Source organism: Podarcis raffonei, chromosome 4 (assembly GCF_027172205.1).
Source record: "Podarcis raffonei isolate rPodRaf1 chromosome 4, rPodRaf1.pri, whole genome shotgun sequence".
In the NCBI taxonomy this organism is placed as follows: Eukaryota; Metazoa; Chordata; class Lepidosauria; order Squamata; family Lacertidae; genus Podarcis; species Podarcis raffonei.
In genome coordinates, this window is record NC_070605.1 from 5,649,429 (window position 1) to 5,667,435 (window position 18,007).

The window sequence follows — 18,007 nt, forward strand, 5'->3', positions numbered from 1 at the left end:
GCAGGGTCCAGGATGCTCAGATCACTGCCACCAGACCTCCCCTTTCATGATGTAACCGTGATGTATGAGTGGTGTAGTTTTGGGGGGTGTAACATGGGGATGAGCAGCTAATAAAAGTTTGTGTTCTCTTTTGTTTGGGGCTTCCATCTTGTTCCACCTGGTGGCAGGTGGGAGTCCTGTCGCGACAGTCTTCAATAAAGACCAAGCCTACTGGCTGCTGTTTTGCTCTGCTATTCGTGGCTGGTGTCCTTGTTTTTTGTCCAAAGGATCCCTCAGATTTCTCCGTTAACAAAGGGAAAGTGCCAAGTGATGGTGCCCACCGTGGGTGACATTGTTTAGTCGTTTAGTCGTGTCCGCCTCTCCGTGACCCCCTGGACCAGAGCACGCCAGGCACTCCTGTCTTCCACTGCCTCCCGCAGTTTGGTCAATCTCATGTCAGTCGCTTCGAGAACACTGTCCCACCATCTCGTCCTCTGTCGTCCCCTTCTCCTTGTGCCCTCCATCTTTCCCAACATCAGGGTCTTTTCCAGGGAGTCTTCTCTTCTCAGGAGGTGGCCAAAGTATTGGAGCCTCAGCTTCAGGATCTGTCCTTCCAGTGAGCACTCAGGGCTGATTTCCTTCAGAATGGAGAGGTTGGATCTTCTTGCAGTCCATGGGACTCTCAAGAGTCTCCTCCAGCACCATAATTCAAAAGTATCCATTCTTTGGTGATCAGCCTTCTTTATGGTCCAGCCCTCACTTCCATACATCACTACTGGAAAACCAGAGCTTTAACTATACGGACTCTTCATCCTGGAGAAGAGTGACTAGTGGGGTGCCACAGGGTTCTGTCTTGGGCCCGGTCTTATTCAACATCTTTATCAACGACTTGGATGATGGACTCAAGGGCATCCTGATCAAATTTGCAGATGACACCAAACTGGGAGGGGTGGCGAACACCCCAGAGGACAGGATCACACTTCAAAACGACCTTGACAGATTAGAGAACTGGGCCAAAACAAACAAGATGAATTTTAACAGGGAGAAATGTAAAGTATTGCACTTGGGCAAAAAAAATGAGAGGCACAAATACAAGATGGGTGACACCTGGCTTGAGAGCAGTACATGTGAAAAGGATCTAGGAGTCTTGGTTGACCACAAACTTGACATGAGCCAACAGTGTGACGCGGCAGCTAAAAAAGCCAATGCAATTCTGGGCTGCATCAATAGGAGTATAGCATCTAGATCAAGGGAAGTAATAGTGCCACTGTATTCTGCTCTGGTCAGACCTCACCTGGAGTACTGTGTCCAGTTCTGGGCACCACAGTTCAAGAAGGACACTGACAAACTGGAACGTGTCCAGAGGAGGGCAACCAAAATGGTCAAAGGCCTGGAAACGATGCCTTATGAGGAACGGCTAAGGGAGCTGGGCATGTTTAGCCTGGAGAAGAGGAGGTTAAGGGGTGATATGATAGCCATGTTCAAATATATAAAAGGATGTCACATAGAGGAGGGAGAAAGGTTGTTTTCTGCTGCTCCAGAGAAGCGGACACGGAGCAATGGATCCAAACTACAAGAAAGAAGATTCCACCTGTTACGGAAAGGGGGGGGGGCATGTCTTCTTCACCTTCTTCTTCGCTACAATATATCAATTTATTTCCAATTGTCAATGTCAAAAGGGACTAAAATTTATAAAATTCATAGAAAATCAACGTGCCAATTTGCTCAATTTCTCTAGGACTCCATCACACCTCCCCTGCCCTCCATAATCCCTCAAGCAAAGTGTCAAGACCCTAATCCTGTCAAATCACTCTGCCAAGCCTTTCCTCCGGGCAATGCCAGGTGGCAGACTATGCATACATGGACCATTGTCCTCCCATCACCGGCACTCAGGAAGCGCTTATCTGCGCATATCTCCAGCTCTGCATATTCCCCCCTCCCTCCTCCATATGTTAATCCGGTGTAACCCAACCTCTCCTTAATGTATTCATGATGTAATCTGTGTAACCCAACCTTTCCTTAATGTATTCATGATGTAACTGGGATGTGTTTTGCACTGTATTCTGGGACATGGGGGGAGTTTCAAAAGTTCATGTTACCCCTTTCTCGCTGTTCAATCTTGCCTTGAACCTGTTGCGCAATAAACTTGGATCTTCTGCAATTTGCTCCTGTCCGGCTGAGCTCATTTTCTTCCGCAGGGACCCACGGACTTAGTCCGATGAGCTGGGTGGCAGAGTAGCCCTGCACCCAGATTTTAGCCGTAACACACCTAAACATTAGGAAGAACTTCCTGACAGTAAGAGCTGTTCGACAGTGGAATTTGCTGCCAAGGAGTGTGGTGGAGTCTCCTTCTTTGGAGGTCTTTAAGCAAAGGCTTGACAACCATATGTCAGGAGTGCTCTGATGGTGTTTCCTGCTTGGCAGGGGGTTGGACTTGATGGCCCTTGTGGTCTCTTCCAACTCTATGATTCTATGACCTTTTAACTATACGGACCTTCTTAATGTGGGTGATGTTATAAGGGGCAAATTCTTAGAGGAGGCGGCGGCCATTCGGTGGCTGATCTGTGGCGATGCTTCTGGCTGCTGGGAATCCCAAGCGGGGAAAGGGCTGTTGAAATCAGGTCCCCCCGCAGGCTTCCCACAATTACTATTTCATTTATTAAATTTGCACACTGCCCTTCACCTAAAGATTGCGGGGCATCTGACTGGGCGCTGTGAGAACAGGATGCTGGACTAATGATTCATCAGTATTGCATTCAGGTGTCTTTTGCACAACAACCCTGCAAAGTAGATGCAGCCGAGAGATTGACTTTATACCTACTAATGTGACTCAGTTGTTTGCCAACTGGTGCTCCCTCCAAATTCTGATGGGGGAGAGATACTGCAGTCCTTTCCTGACCCACTATCTCTCCCCACCTGCCCCCATGCCCTTTTACTCCCCGCCATTGCAGCCACTCACCAGCACTTAGAACGAAAATGGAGAAAGAGGGAGCAGGTACAATGCAGGGGGGTTGGTCTAGATGACCATCAGGGGTCCCTTCCAGCTCTACAATTCAGTGATTCTTTGTGCATGGGGGAAAGTGTACCAGCTAAACCAGCTTTCCTCTCCCTCTTCTGTGGGATAGCTCAGGTGGCAAAGCATGAGGCTCTTGATCTTAAGGTCATGGGTTCGAGCACATTGGGCATAAAAAAAAATCCTGTATCGTAGTGGGTTGGGCTGGATGACCCTCAGGGTCCCTCCCGATTCTCTGATTCTTTCCTTGGGTTCTGCTTCAAGTGGCGCTTGGGAGCAGGGTTTGTCTCTGCATAGGTTTTGCACCACCGTGATCTGAATGTATACCCTGCCTATTTTTCAAATCCGTTTGAAGAAGTAAAACGATGAAATAATATATAAAATGTCAGCGGTACATAAAAAGTAATGGTGCGAAACCTTGGTTAACGTAGCAAGCCCAGAAATCAATTAAGCAAATGGAAACAGCAGTTCATAAAGCAGCGATTTAGAAAGAGAGGGAGAGCGAGAACAGACAAGGGAGCAGAAAATATTCCGCTAGAGCCCTTTCTTAAACAACCAAATGCCTGGCAATGGGTTTCATGCGGAAGGGCATTGCACAAGGCAGGCGCCATCACCAAGAAGACCCTGCTTCTTATCATTGCCTGCCGTACCTCTTACCTCAGATACTGGATGGAGCAAGCAGAGAAAAAGAGATGAAATAAGGTGGGCTGCAGGGTCCTCAGCTCCTAAGCTGTTTGGGGCTTTAAAGACACCATTTGAAATAAATGACACACATCTACAGTGGTACCTCGCAAGACGAAATTAATTCGTTTCGCGAGTTTTTTCTTCTTGTGAGTTTTTTGTCTTGCGAAGCACAGTTTCCCAGCCTTCGGAGGAGGTCCGAGGACAGTGAGGAAGACGCGCTGCGCTTCCCCGCTGTCCCCGGAGATTTCCCTATGGGCTTTCGTCTTGCGAAGGAAGCCCATAGGGAAATTCGTCTGGCGAAGCACCTCGAAAAACGGAAAACTCTTTCTTCTTGCGAGTTTTCCGTCTTGCGAGGCATTCGTCTTGCAAGGTACCACTGTATTTGGTCCTGCCTTCCAGCATAGGGTTGGGGCATGTGGTCTTTTTGTCCAGGACTCAGCCAGAAGCCTAGAACCAGATCACTTTCCTGGCAATTCTCAGCGCCTGGGAAAACAAAGAGTGACCTTTGAGCAGTAGGGTTATAACTTTTTGACACCCCCCCCCAAAAAGATTATTTCCTGTATCATAAAGGGATAAACGTATGCTTAAAAACACCGAAAAAGGGACTGATTCCTCTCAGTTGTGAAAAAAGGGCACCCCAAAATGAAAAGTTGGAACCACCGTATATGTAATGTTACTACTCATAAGTATAAGCACTGTAAAAACAACAACAAAAATCTTAATGGATCTGTTTAGAACTTTTACATCTGTCTGGAACTTCCTAAAACTGTATTTGAGAATTGCTGGAAGCAGGAGCCGCCCATTCTCCAGATCGCAGGAAGTGATCCGTGTGCATCACACAATCAAAGCAAATTTTATTGCAGCAGAAACAAAGGCCAACTGCAACCTCGGTTTATTCTAAGCAACAATGTGCAAAACATTGTGCGAGTATTAGAAAATTTGCCAGCTCTATTTTTCCTGTATTATAACACACGCTATGCGTATTACACAACACGTTATACAGTTACATATACAAAAACCAATTGATTTCGAGGTGAGCTTTTTCCAAGAGATTTGGAAATGACAGTTCATTCCTTTGTTTTTTAGGCAAAAGTTCATCTAGCTAAGCTACAGGAACACGAGGTTGCTAAAAAAAAAGTTGCAACCCTAGTGGGCAGCTTGTGGGGCAGATGTGGGTCGGTAGACCCAGGAGCCAGACTTAAGCTCTGGGGAGGAGTGTTGTGAAAGGACCTTGTTGTTGTCCCAGCCTTCATGCTGCAAGGAGGCCACTTCGGATTATAAGATCATAGCGAGAAGGGGTGCTCCTCAGCCCAAATCTCTAAAGAGGAAAGTTAAATTTAATGTTAGAAGAAAACAGACATGCAGGGCACTCGAGTGAGGTTGATGTGTGATTTATTTCTCAGAACTGAAGTGTCGATTTGTGCCTGGAGCACACCATATATACAGCATTGGAAGACGGAACACTTTGTTCAAAGGCAAATGATGAGATTGGGCAAAGAAACAAGAGATTCAGTAGCGGAAGAGGGTGCTGGGTGAGGAGCCGGGAAGCAGCAGGCAGAGGGAGCGCCCTCCCTTCTCCACCACACGCTCCTCCACAATCTTCAGGTATGAGAAATGTCTTCTGCTGCATGAGTCAGCCAGACTCAAGTCCGCAGCAGAGCAACATGCCCTCTGTTGATTGTTGGCTCTCCGTTGACCCCTAAAAGATGAGAAAGGAGGGGTTATCCTGAACTAGCTGGCTTTCTGTCACAGGGGAGTTCCAAGTTCTTAACAACAACAACAAGAAGAAGGAATATCTAACTCTTGTTGGGGACGCAGGTGGCACTGTGGTCTAAACCACAGAGCCTAGGGCTTGCCGATCAGAAGGTTGGCAGTTTGAATCCCCGCGACAGGGTGAGTTCCCATTGCTCTGTCCCAGCTCCTGCCAGCCTAGCAGTTTGAAAGCACGTCAAAGTGCAAGTAGATAAATAGGCACCACTCCAGCAGGAAGGTAAACGGCATTTCTGTGCGCTCTGGTTTCCGTCACGGTGTCCCGTTGTGGCAGAAGCGGTTTAGTCCTGCTGGCCACATGACCCGGAAAGCTGTCTGTGGACAAACGCGAGCTCCCTCGGCCTGAAAGCGAGATGAGTGCCGCAACCCCATACAATGGTACCTCGGGTTACAGACACTTCAGGTTACAGACTCCACTAACCCGGAAGTAGTACCTTGGGTTAAGAACTTTGCTTCAGGGTGAGAACAGAAATCGCGTGGTGGCAGCAGTGGGAGGCCCCATTAACTAAAGTGGTGCTTTAGGTTAAGAACAGTTTCAGGTTAAGAACGGACCTCCAGAACGAATTAAGTTCTTAACCCGAGGTACCACTGTAGTCGCCTTTGACTGGACTTAACCATCCAGGGGTCCTTTATCTTTACCTTACGAGGCCCTGAAATTTGCCTGACCTTCCAATGCAAGCCACAATTTGCAGGATACGCAGAAGTCCCTGTGGCCCACCCCCTTCCACCTTGGTTCCTTCCTGGGAACTAACCTGGGCAGCGTCCTCCGCAAGGTTACAGAGGGATGGTGTGTCAGTCACTCTGTTCCTCTTCATCACTGAGCTGCTCCTGCAATGAGGAAAGCGGGCATGAAAATCATGTGTGATGTCACACCCACAACTCCCCATTTTGCCCCTAGTATAGGCTAGGGAATCCTTCAGCTCAGATGTAGTTTTAACTAGATTTATGGGATACAGACCACCCCCCCCCCGCCAGCAGACCCATACAAGGGACTGAAAAACACACACCAGGCATGCAGTGCTTCGACTCTGCAAAGTGATACAAGCCGTGTGAACAGGAAACTGGACCAGTTGGGCCCTTGGCCTGATCCAGCCAGCGCTTCTTATTTTCTTAAGCCTTTGTTTGCTCAGATGCGCCTGAATGTAGTGATCTGGGAAGCGGGGGCAGGGAACCTGACCTCCAGGGTAATGATGGCTGGATGCTGTGTCTCTCAAACTCGGGTGCCCGGCGGCTGTTGGACTACAACTCCCATCACCCCTAGTCAGCAGGATGAGTGGTCAGGGATGACGGGAGTTGTAGTCCTGCAACAGATGTGGCCCCAAGTTTGAGAAACACTGGAAGGGTTTATTCACACATACGTTTTTCATTTTGGCCCTGTGCATCCCTCGTGGAACATCACTCCTTAAAGCTGAATCGGAGCAATTCAGGTTTTCCGCAGATGGAGGTTTGCTCCAATTCAGCTTTAAAGCGCTGGCTTTTGTGGGGAGAAAGGGTGCCTGGCCACAGAGCTTTGAATCGTGAACTGTGCCTGGAAAAAGCAAAGGGAAGTGTGGCCAAGCCCTTCATCCGCTCCATCCCCTTTCTGCGTATCCCCATAGCTTAGTTCATTGCACCCCATTTCTGCATTTAATGTGCAGCTTAATAATAATATTAAGATTTTAACATTTTCCATACCAGGAGACCTGGAAAAACGCAATTGTCACTTCTGCTGGCTGTACCCAGTGAAAATGGGGCTGGGAATGCCCCCTGGAAGCAACAGGATGCGACCATGTCCCATTGCTCACATGGACACCCTACGGCTGAACCCATTTGGGGGGTATTTTTTGCCTTATGTGGGCACTGTATGGCAAGGAGGGGGAAGGGGGTAGGTATTTGCCCGGGTAAGTGACAGGGTGCCATCCTATCTGGTCACTTTCGCGGCAGGATTTGTGACCCTCATTTAACAGCTATGGCAGCAACCAGCATGCAGTCATGGTGTGGTTTTAAAAGAGGATTAGGCAAATTCATGGAGGAGGTGAGGGTTACCAATGGCTCCTAGCTACAGGGGCTCTACTCTGCCTCCACAGTCCGACACAGCTATGCTTCTGAAGACCACTTGCTGGAAACCACAGGAGATGAGAGTATTGCTCCAGTGAGGTCCAGCGCCGAGGGCCTTCTGGCGGTTCCCTCACTGCGAGAAGCAAAGCTACAGGGAACCAGGCAGAGGGCCTTCTTGGTGGTGGCACCCGCCCTGTGGAACACCCTCCCACCAGATGTCAAGGAAATAAACAACTACCTGACATTTAGAAGACATCTGAAGGCAGCCCTGTTTAGGGAAGTTTTTAATGTGTGGCATTTTAATGTATTCTTAATCTTTGTTGAAAACCGCCCAGAATGGCTGGGGAAACCCAGCCAGATGGGCGGGGAATGAATGAATGAATGAATGAATGAATGAATAATAATTACAGTGCAGTAAACTTTTTCAGCAGGGGGCTGATCCACTGTCCCTCAGACCTTGTGGGGGGCCGGACTATACTTTGGGGGTGGGGAAATGAACAAGTTCCTATGCCCCACAAATAACCCAAAGATGCATTTTCAATAAAAGGACACATTCTACTCATGTAAAAACACACTGATTCCTGGACCCTCTGCGGGCCGCATTTAAAAGGCAATTGGGCCAGATCCAGCCCCCGGGCCTTAGTTTGCCTACCCGTGCTCTAGTGCTTAGATGCTCTTCCATTATATATTTTTTTAAAAAAGAAAAGAAAAGAAAAGAAAATGGAAAGCCCAGCGAGAAGACCTTCTGCTCTCGAACCTTCTAGGAACTTACAGTACTTTCCGAAGCAGAATCGATAGGTTTCGGAGATATTCTATCACTGATTAGTCTTCCAAACCTGTTGTGGCGAAACAAGAAGAGTTGAATGGCCATTCTGACTGTTAATCAGTTAATCCCTGCAACAACCCTGTGAGCTCTTTAAGAGACTGGTGACTGACTCCAGGGTCTCCAGTGAGCTTTATGATGGAGTGGGGATTCGAACCCTGATCTCCCACATCCTAGCCCCACACTCTAACCACTACTCCACACTGGCTTCCTAGAGGACTTCTGCTGTGGGGCAGCACTATAAATTAAGTAGGCAAGTAAATGTGGGAAAAGCAAAGTGTCACTTAGAAAAGGATCTGAAATATTTTCCTTGAAGATGGAATTTGCTTTTTTTCTGGATTGTTTTATTGGATGCTTTATGCTTTTTTCTTCTTCTTTGAAATATAAGGCAGTACAGAAATGAAAATAATATACTAATAATAACAGCAAAACCCCACTGGAAAAAAGGCACCTAGACGTTTGTTGTGGCAACCATAACCCAGGTTTAAGGCGCCATTTGGCGACTATCTTATATATCTGAGTTTCTAACATTGGCGGCGCAGACATGTTTTTATCCCATGGAGAAAGAATGGAGGAGACTTTTCTTACCAGGTCTGTATAGAGTTCCTGAACATTATAACAGTAGCCAGCAAAAGCACACCAATCCCAAGCATAGAACTCAACATTACAAACCTCCTGGTGTCTGAAAGGAAGAGGAAGAGAGGGAATTAGTATTCTGCACTTCAGTGCTAAAGGACACACACACACACACACTTAAGCCATCAGCAATCCTGGATCTCATTCTTGTACTTCCAAACTCTGGGCTCATCCCTCTTCCCTTCCACTTTCTTCCAGGAAAACCCACTCTTTAGCACTTGTAAAGGTAAAGGGACCCCTGAGAGTTAGGTCCAGTTGTGGACGACTCTGGGGTTGTGGCGCTCATCTCGCTTTACTGGCCGAGGGAGCCGACTTTTGTCCGCAGACAGTTTTTCTGGGTTATGTGGCCAGCATGACAAAGGCGCTTCTGGTGAACCAGAGCAGTGCAAGGAAACGCTGTTTACCTTCCCTATTTATCTACTTGCACTTTGACGTGCTTTGGAACTGCTAGGTTGGCAGGAGCAGGGACCGAGCAACGGCAGCTCATCCTGTCATGGGGATTCGAACCGCCGACCTTCTGATCGGCAAGTCCTAGGCTAAGTGGTTTGGACCACAGTGCCACCCGTGCCCTCTTTAGCACTTAAAGGGTAAAGAGACCCCTGACCATTAGGTCCAGTCGTGAACGACTCTGGGGTTGTGGCGCTCATCTCGCTTTATTGGCCGAGGGAGCCGGCGTACAGCTTCCAGGTCATGTGGCCAGCATGACTAAGCCGCTTCTGGCGAACCAGAGCAGCGCACGGAAACGCCCTTTACCTTCCCACCAGAGCAGTACCTATTTATCTACTTGCACTTTGTGCTTTCGAACTGCTAGGTGGGCAGGAGCTGGGACAGAGCAACAGGGGCTCACTCCGTTGCGGGGATTCGAACCGCTGACCTTCTGATTGACAAGCCCAAGAGGCTCAGTGGTTTAGACCACAGCACCACCTGTGCCCTCTTTAGCACTTAAGTTGCAGCAAATGCCATTCTGGAGAAAACCCAATTGACGTTTGCTCTGATTCAGCAGTAAGCTGAATTCACTTGTGCTTTATCTTGTATTTTATTCTGTGAACTGCTCTGACACCTTTGGATGAAGAGGGGTATATAAGCCTAACAAATAAAATAAGCTGGGGGGGGTTCTTGGGGGCAAGCGAAAGTGCAGAGGAGCCCACCGTATCACCTGTGAGTGTCTCATGGAGACAGCGAATTTCAAAAGCCCCAAGATGGATGGAACATGTTGCATCCAGCAGGACACCAACTGTAATGTAATTTATATAATTGAATGCAAAAAAGGGGGTGTTGTTCCAGTGCACAGGCAAAGCTACGGGCATTTTTTTAGGAACCGCAAATCGGCATTTTAGACAAAAAAAATATATCAGAGGAATCTGTTTCCTTCGATTCTGAGAACTGCAGTTTGCTAAAGAGATGCCAAATGGATCCAGCAAAGTTTGCAATAAAGGGAGGACTTCTGGAGAAAGTTTGGGAACCACTCCTTTAAGAATCTGGGGTGGATCTGATGCAAGATGTGTCAGCGGTCCAGAGATTTCCTTGGACTGTTCAGGGAAACAGCACAGGTGCGGACTTCTCTGCGGTAAGAGCTGCAGCCAGTCCCTGGGGATGACCACAGGAAGAAGATACTCACTCGATAGTTCCGGAGCAGGACCGCTGTCCAGGCTTCCTCCAAATCCCTTGCCAGCACAATAGGGAGGGGCCCATCCGTAACTGCAGTGGCAGTTCTTGTTGCTGTTGCAGAACTGAAATACATCAGGCATTTGAGCAGCAAACAAAGGATTTATTTCCAAGATCTTTTCCATGTTCTACAGCTCCGACGCAGGAGGCTGCCTTCTCCTGAGTCAGACTGCTGGGTAGCTCAGTATTACCACAGCGATGGGAATCACTGGGGTTTCAGGCAGGGGGCCTCTTCCCCAGCTCTACCTGGGTTTGCCGTTGGAGAATTGGAACCCAGGACCTTCTGCTTGCAAAACAGCTGCTCTGCCACTTGGCTACAGACCTTCCACAGCATCCTATCTCAGGTGGTGCAATGGGACAGGGTGTCTGGCTGTTGACCGAGGACTCCCTGGTCCTGAATGGGGTAACTGTGCCTCTGAAGGACAGGTGCACAGCCTTGGGAGTCATTTTGAACTCACAGCTGTCCATGGAGGTGCAGGTCAGTTCTGTGTCCAGGGCAGCTGTTTATCAGCTCCATCTGGTAGGCAGGATGAGACCCTCCCTGCCCGCGGACTGTCTCGCCAGAGTGGTGCATGCTCTGGTTATCTCCCGCTTGGACTACTGCAATGCGCTCTCTGTGGGGCTACCTTTGAAGGTGATTCGGAAACAGCCATTAATCCAGAATGCGGCAGCCACACTGGTTACTGGGAGCGGCCACTGAGACCACATAACACTGGTCCTGAAAGACCTACTTTGGCTCCCAGTACATTTCTGGGCACAATTCAAAGTGTTGGTGCTGACCTTCAAAGCCCTAAACAACCTCATCCCAGTATACCTGAAGGAGCGTCTCCACCCCCATCGTTCTGCCCAGACACTGAGGTCCAGCGCCGAGGGCCTTCTGGCAGTTCCCTCCCTGCAAGAAGTGAGGTTACAGGGAACCAGGCAGAGGGCCTTCTAGGTGGTGGCACCCGCCCTGTGGAATGCCCTCCCATCAGATGTCAAGGAAATAAACAACAATCTGAATTTCAGAAGTCATCTGAAGGCAGCCCTGTTTAGGGAAGTTTTTAATATTTGATGAATTATTGTATTATAATATTATGCTGGAAGCCGCCCAGAGTGGCTGGGGAAACCCAGCCAGATGGGCAGTGTATAAATAATAAATTATTATTATTATTATTATTATTATTATTATTATTGGTTGGTAGTTTGAGCCCACCCAGGGAGAGCTGTGGTCAGCATTCCTGCATTGCAGGGGTTTGGACTAGATGACCCTCGGTGTCCCTTCCAACTCTTCGATTCTATGCTCCTATGATACTTACCCCCTGGTTGTTACATCTTGTGAAATTGCAATCATAATTCAGAACTTTCAGGTCAACGCATTCTCTTTTTATGCATATCTAGGAAAAAGTATATATCAATGTGTTAATGGGCAGCAGGAAAGCCCGATTTCTTCAACTTTTGCAGACATCCAGAAAACTGCTGAGCAGATGCATGCTGTGGCAGATGGTTGTGTTGACATTTCCATTCCACCTTAAGGAACAGGCATGAATCATAGAGTTGGAAGAGACCACAAGGGCCATCGAGTCCAACCCCCTGCCAAGCAGGAAACACCATCAGAGCACTCCTGACATATGGTTGTCAAGCCTCTGCTTAAAGACCTTAAAGCATGAGATTGTTGCGTGTCTGTTTACATTCCAGCACAGTATGCTGGGAACTTCTGTTTGTGTATAGCTTTTGCTTTTGCTGTTCTCTCTGAGACGACATGACAGAGAGACATGTTTCTTTGTTCTGATTTACCGTATTTTTCGCTCTATAGGACGCACTTTTCCGCCTTCAAAAATGAAGGGGAAATGTGTGTGCGTCCTATGGAGCGAAGAAGCCCAGCCGCGCGTCACCTCTCCAGCTGGGAGAGGGTCGCGGGGCTACGGCTTCTTTAGCCCTGCGCACGCTCTCCCGGTTGGAGAGGTGACGCGCGGCTATAGCAGGAGCCTCTCCGTTGCGCGCCTTTCCGCTTCTCCCCAACCTGCTCTTTGGGGCTGGTGGTGGGCTTCCCCCCGCCAGCTCCAAGGAGCAGGTCAAAAGGAACCTGAAGCCTGGAGAGGAGAGGGGTCGCTACACACCCACCCCTCTCCAGGCTTCTGAGGTAGCCACCTGAAGGCGACTGAACGCACCTTAAACGGCACCTTGTTTTAGAGGGGGGAAAGAAAAGGGGGAAATTCTCCCCCTCTCTGCGCAACGCCTCCTGCCGCTTCGCGGAAGGGGCGCTGGGCAGAGAGGGGAAATTTTCCCCCCTTGTTTCCCCCCCTCTAAAACAAGGTGCGTCCTATTGTCTGGTGCGTCCAATGGTGCGAAAAATACGGTATGTTTAATAAATATGTAGTTAAAGTATGACTTCACAAGCCTCACTCCAATTCTGTGTGCGCAGTACACTCTGCTGATAGCGTGCCCTGGCTTCTGAAGTCTGGGTTGCTGATTTACGTCGGAGCATGGGCCGATGGAAGGAGACAACACAGCTGGGGCTTCTCAACTGGCCTCCCAGCCCTCTGTATGTCAACAGGTTGATTTGCAGAGCCACAAAATTACCATCTGGCCTTCTCTAAACATATTATTTAGTGAGGTCAAGGCAAACCCTTCGGTGGATAGTTATTTATTGAGTTTAGCCTACTCTTAACCAAGACAATATATAATAATTAAATGCAGTGTTTTTTGAAAGCCATGGGTCCCTGGCAGCCCAACCAGGTAAAAAGACTAAACGCCATAGCACGCTCAGCTGAGAACCATCTGCAGAAGATGGTGACCTCTAAAATGACCATCCCCCAAACCAGCCGTTCTCAACTTCTGGGTTGTTGGACTACAACTCCCATCATCCCTAGCTAGCAAGGCCAGAGCTCAGGGATGATGGGAGTTGTAGTCCAACAACATCTGGGGACCCACAGGGTGAGAACCACTGCCCCTAAACCCTCCAGACTTGCCCCTTCAGCCCTGCTCAGAGGTAACCAACGTCACCTTGTTGTCACCACACACTGATCCGTCTGCTATCGCTCCAGCGTCGTGCATGTCATCCCCTTTGTGGGAAACTATGCCCCAACACAATAGATTGTCCGTGGGAGTCTGAACTACAGATTGTTCAGCTGCGAATCTTGGGATTTTATTGATGTTGATGCATTGGATCCTTCCGCAAAGGACATCTCTGCAACAAAAAGTGAGAAGGGAAAGAGAGAGTACATACAGCTCCTTCTCCACTCAGAGCGACCGTCCCGAGATGCTTGTCGCCAAATTCAACCTGGCTTGTTAATCTCACTAAGGGCAAAACACAAACAGTGAACCCCCCCCCCCAGGCGGCTGATACATTGGGTATATATAATCAATAATAACATATTCAAATCAACCATATGTACAATTCTATATACATTAACACTCCTCCCTCCACAAGGTTTATTTAACTTTTAACATTTTAATTGCCCCTAATTGTTCAAACCTACCCAAATAATTCAATATCTTCTCGAACCAATCCTCCTCTTTCTCACTGACCTTAAACCCTTTCATTCTGTGTATCTTCACAGTTAGATATTCTAAAATTATAATATTATTCCATTTTTCCCTCCATTGGTTCACCCCTAGCTCTTCTGCATTTTTCCAATTGCTATAACCTGTCAGGCTGCAGTTACCATCAATTTTACCCATTTACTTTCCTCTTTTGTTTTTAACTCGGTGCTACTCAGACTAATAAGAACCATTAATTTAGATATTCTGCATGGGGAACTTTTATCAGCTCTTCAGGGACAGCACTGGCTCTGTACCAGGAGAAATGGACCCTGAACTTTCAAGGTCATCTCAGGGAAAGGGAGCTTTAGGCTGGCTATTTTTACCAAGGCCCAACAAGATATCCCTCCTGCCTCCAGTGTCGATGACGATGATGTGTTTTTAAAGGTTAATGACTTATTTTCAGAATGGTTCCATCTTCATGGTTTAAGTGGGAAAATCCAGTCCCCTTAAGATGGATATATCTGTTGCCAAGAATCTGGGTCCTAAAACTGAGTAAAAACATGAAATTCCAAAAACCTATAAGCAGCTACAGTTAGATTTCTCTAGGAAACTTCCTAGAGGAGTTGTGCCTTAATTTAAGACCACTGGCCACTTGGAGCCAATATTTTCCACGCACGATCTTCCTAGTAACTTCCCCCACCCCTTATTTCATACGCTGTATAACTTAAATGTATGAGTATGCCTTTTTCTTGCTAACTGTATTAAATCTGAGAGGGAATAAAAAAAGTTCTTATATGTATATATTTGTTTATACCCCTCCTTTTTCCCCTGACAGGGACTCAGGCAGCTAACAGATAAACCTAAGAACTTCTAAAGAAGAATCTTTCAAAAAATAAACTCTGATAAACTTAAAGCTATATGCATATCTGCCACAACTGCATCTCCCCACCAAGGAGAACCAGCCAGGAGCTTGCCGAGCGGAGAGGGTGAACGCAGGGACTGGCAGGCGACCTCCACAGGGGCACAGCAAAGTCTACCTGTTGCCTCCCACGTGACGCCCCCAAGAAGGTTAGGGGGCGCAATCCTTGTCTCGCCCCGGGCACTGACAACACACGCTATGCCACTGATCAATCGCCCGCTTTGCATCGGACCCAGCAGGTTGGACCCCTGCCCCCAGGTAGAACCTACTCTTCTTTGCATTTCTTGTACCCAAATTTATTCCTGCCGCAGTTGCCAATCCGATCTCCTCTCACGTTGACTTTTTTGTAGCAACTCAGCGGAGCACTTTTTGCACCTTTGGATTTGGGAGAGAGAGGAGACAGAGAAAAGGGGGGGAAAGAGGGCATCTGTCAGGAGCAAAGTGTGTGCACGTTCACAAATAAGACAAGGAAGGCACCCCCCCCCACCCTATCCAAATAATCTGAATTTATTTAAATGGCTAGCTCTTAAAATGGTTGGCCTCTTTTCTTTCGCATCACATCTCTAGCAGGTAAACTGTGATAGCCAAAAGCAGACCCACCGAAATCAACAGACTTAAGATATTGAAATTTGGGACATAACTGTAGCTTGACCTCCTGAACATCAGATTGAAGTCCCAAACAACCCTGCTTGGGCAATAGCCTCCACCGTAGGGTTGCCACACATCCAGACATAGCCGATATTTGGACCTCGCAAACAGCATCCGGCCGGAAAGTGTAGTTTTTTTTGGGTGAATTTCATTAAAAATAGCTCAAGAACTTTTGAGATTTTGCAGGGGAAAAGCAACAACGTTCACCTTCTGAAATATGGCAACGCGGGTGGTGCTATGGTCTAAACCACTGAGCCAAGGGCGGCGGTTTGAATCCCCGTGACGGGGTGAGCTCCCGTTGCTCGGTCCCTGCTCCTGCCAACCTAGCAGTTTGAAAGCACACGAGTGCAAGTAGATAAATAGGTACCACTCTGGCGGGAAGGTAAACGGCATTTCTGTGCACTGCTCTGGTTCGCCAGAAGCGGCTTAATCATGCTGGCCACAGGACCCGGAAGCTGTAAGCCGGCTCCCTCGGCCAATAAAGCGAGATGAGCGCCGCAACCCCAGAGTTGTCCGCGACTGGACCTAATGGTCAGGGTCCCTTTACCTTTACCTTTTTACCATGGAAGAGTATTGGTCATCATGTGCATAGGAGGTGCATATGGGTTCTATACCATTTGCATGATTTGGGTAAGTTACAACCAGATTCCTTTAAGGACTTGGGTGGAATGTCTCTCGCCCATCCATAACAATTTAAGAAACCCCAAAGGTCCTCCCAAAAGCATAGCCAAGTTAGCTGAAAGTTCTACTGCGGCAGTTTCCTCCATGCAGCTAGAATAGTATGTGTACAATCTGTGTCATCGCAGCAGCTCAGCCAGTGGCTGAAGGAGCTGGTAAGCAGGAAGGCTGGTCCCAGGCAGTTTCAGTATTTGTTGATTTGTGCATGAGAGGGAAAGATTCGCGAGCAAGAAATTCAGTGTGAGGTTGCCAGAGGGAACCTTATCGATACAGCATTTGTCCCTCCTAGGAGAAGACTCACAAATTCCTGATTACAGAGGTGGAGATGGGGTAGAAGTTCCTTAAAGTCCAGTTTGCCCTTAAATGTGAACCTACCCAAATGACACTTTCTGAAACGAGGGGCAAACTGAAACACAACCATCCATCAAAACCCACACCTCTCTGGAGGTTGCGATGCACTTTTCCCACCAAGGAGGAGAAAATGCATATGCTCTGACAAAGTGTGCATAAAAATTAGCGAAAATATGCAAAACTGCATTATACTAAGGGAAATTACTTTGCAAAAATGTATATTAGGAGAAAGTAGCTCTGAAATGCTGATTAAGTTTTGTGAGGACCTGGAAATAACAACAACAACAACAACAACAACAACAACAACAACAACAACAACAACAATTATTATTATTCTTCACAAGCTGAAGTGGAAATGTGGAGACCTGAAGATTGGAAAACTGAGAAACCAACAAGGCACATTTAGGGACACTCTGTACAGGACGACACAAAGCTGCTAGCTATTTTGTATTAAATCATGCCAGCCTTGCCTTTGCCAAAGATCTCTTCGCACTGCTGGTGAGCATTGAAGCATTTCCCCGAATAGCAGATGTCATTGGTGCCGCACGGCATCCCATTTTGCTTGTACACATCCGGGGGGCATTTGGAGGAAACCCCATTGCAGTATTCGGGGAAATCACATTCAGAAGCCGCTTCCCGGCATTCTTTCCCTTCGGTGACAATCTGTTGGAAAGAAGAACCAAACCCCACAATATGGCTGCTTTCTCAGAGGATGCAGAAACATTTATTATTATTATTATTGCTATTACTGTTCAAATTATTGACTGCCTACATACAACAGGCTCTGGCTTTGTAACACCACATGGAAATATGCACATAACAGACAAGATGTGGAATAAAATGCTCCTGGCATCTGTCTGCCTCGAGAGACAATGGAGTTTGCCTCTGGAGGGGAAGTCAAACTGCTGGGGAATCACAGCGTCTGCTGCGGCCGCAGAGGCCAGTAACTTGAAACTGCTGCCTCCCACGTTGTTTTTGCTGCTTTAGCAAAGTGACCTCCCTGGGGTACCAGCAGTGTGTCTGGAGGTCCTGAGCTGCCCAGATGACAAGACCCCCCCCCCCGTCCTCACTGATGGGGTCCAAAGTAAAGCAGAGCAAGATGTTTGGCACCAGCCTGGCTGCAGGAGGTGCTAGAAGGAGGCGTACAAGGTGCCATCCAGCTGTCTTAGGGACTCTCAAAGGACCTGTTGATGGCATTTTACCACTGTATTGTGGAGAGTGTATTAACTTATGGTCTCTGTGTATGGTTTGGGAGCTGCATAGTCAGGGAAAAAACAATGCTGTCCAGGGTTGTAAAGACTGCGGAGAGAATAATTGGGTGCACTCTTCCCACCTCGGA

The 18,007-nt window shown here is 47.8% G+C and overlaps 1 protein-coding gene across 2 annotated transcripts in view; it reads right to left on the reverse strand.

The window, feature by feature from the left end:
- Positions 1-5,051: 5,051 nt before the first annotated feature.
- Positions 5,052-18,007, reverse strand: part of LOC128412426 (disintegrin and metalloproteinase domain-containing protein 9-like) — a 41,933-nt gene continuing 28,977 nt past the window's right edge. The window contains exons 15-23 of one of the 2 annotated variants that reach the window (XM_053385316.1): positions 17,139-17,331; positions 15,282-15,366; positions 13,593-13,776; positions 11,906-11,983; positions 10,561-10,672; positions 8,895-8,988; positions 8,256-8,319; positions 6,199-6,274; positions 5,052-5,375 (exon numbers count right to left, since the gene is read on the reverse strand). In XM_053385316.1, the coding sequence (XP_053241291.1) occupies positions 6,239-6,274; positions 8,256-8,319; positions 8,895-8,988; positions 10,561-10,672; positions 11,906-11,983; positions 13,593-13,776; positions 15,282-15,366; positions 17,139-17,331 (846 nt within the window). In that variant the 3' untranslated portion in view covers positions 5,052-5,375; positions 6,199-6,238. Of the gene's footprint in view, positions 5,376-6,198; positions 6,275-8,255; positions 8,320-8,894; positions 8,989-10,560; positions 10,673-11,905; positions 11,984-13,592; positions 13,777-15,260; positions 15,367-17,138; positions 17,332-18,007 lie in introns of both variants that reach the window. The other variant, XM_053385315.1, reaches the window with a different exon arrangement.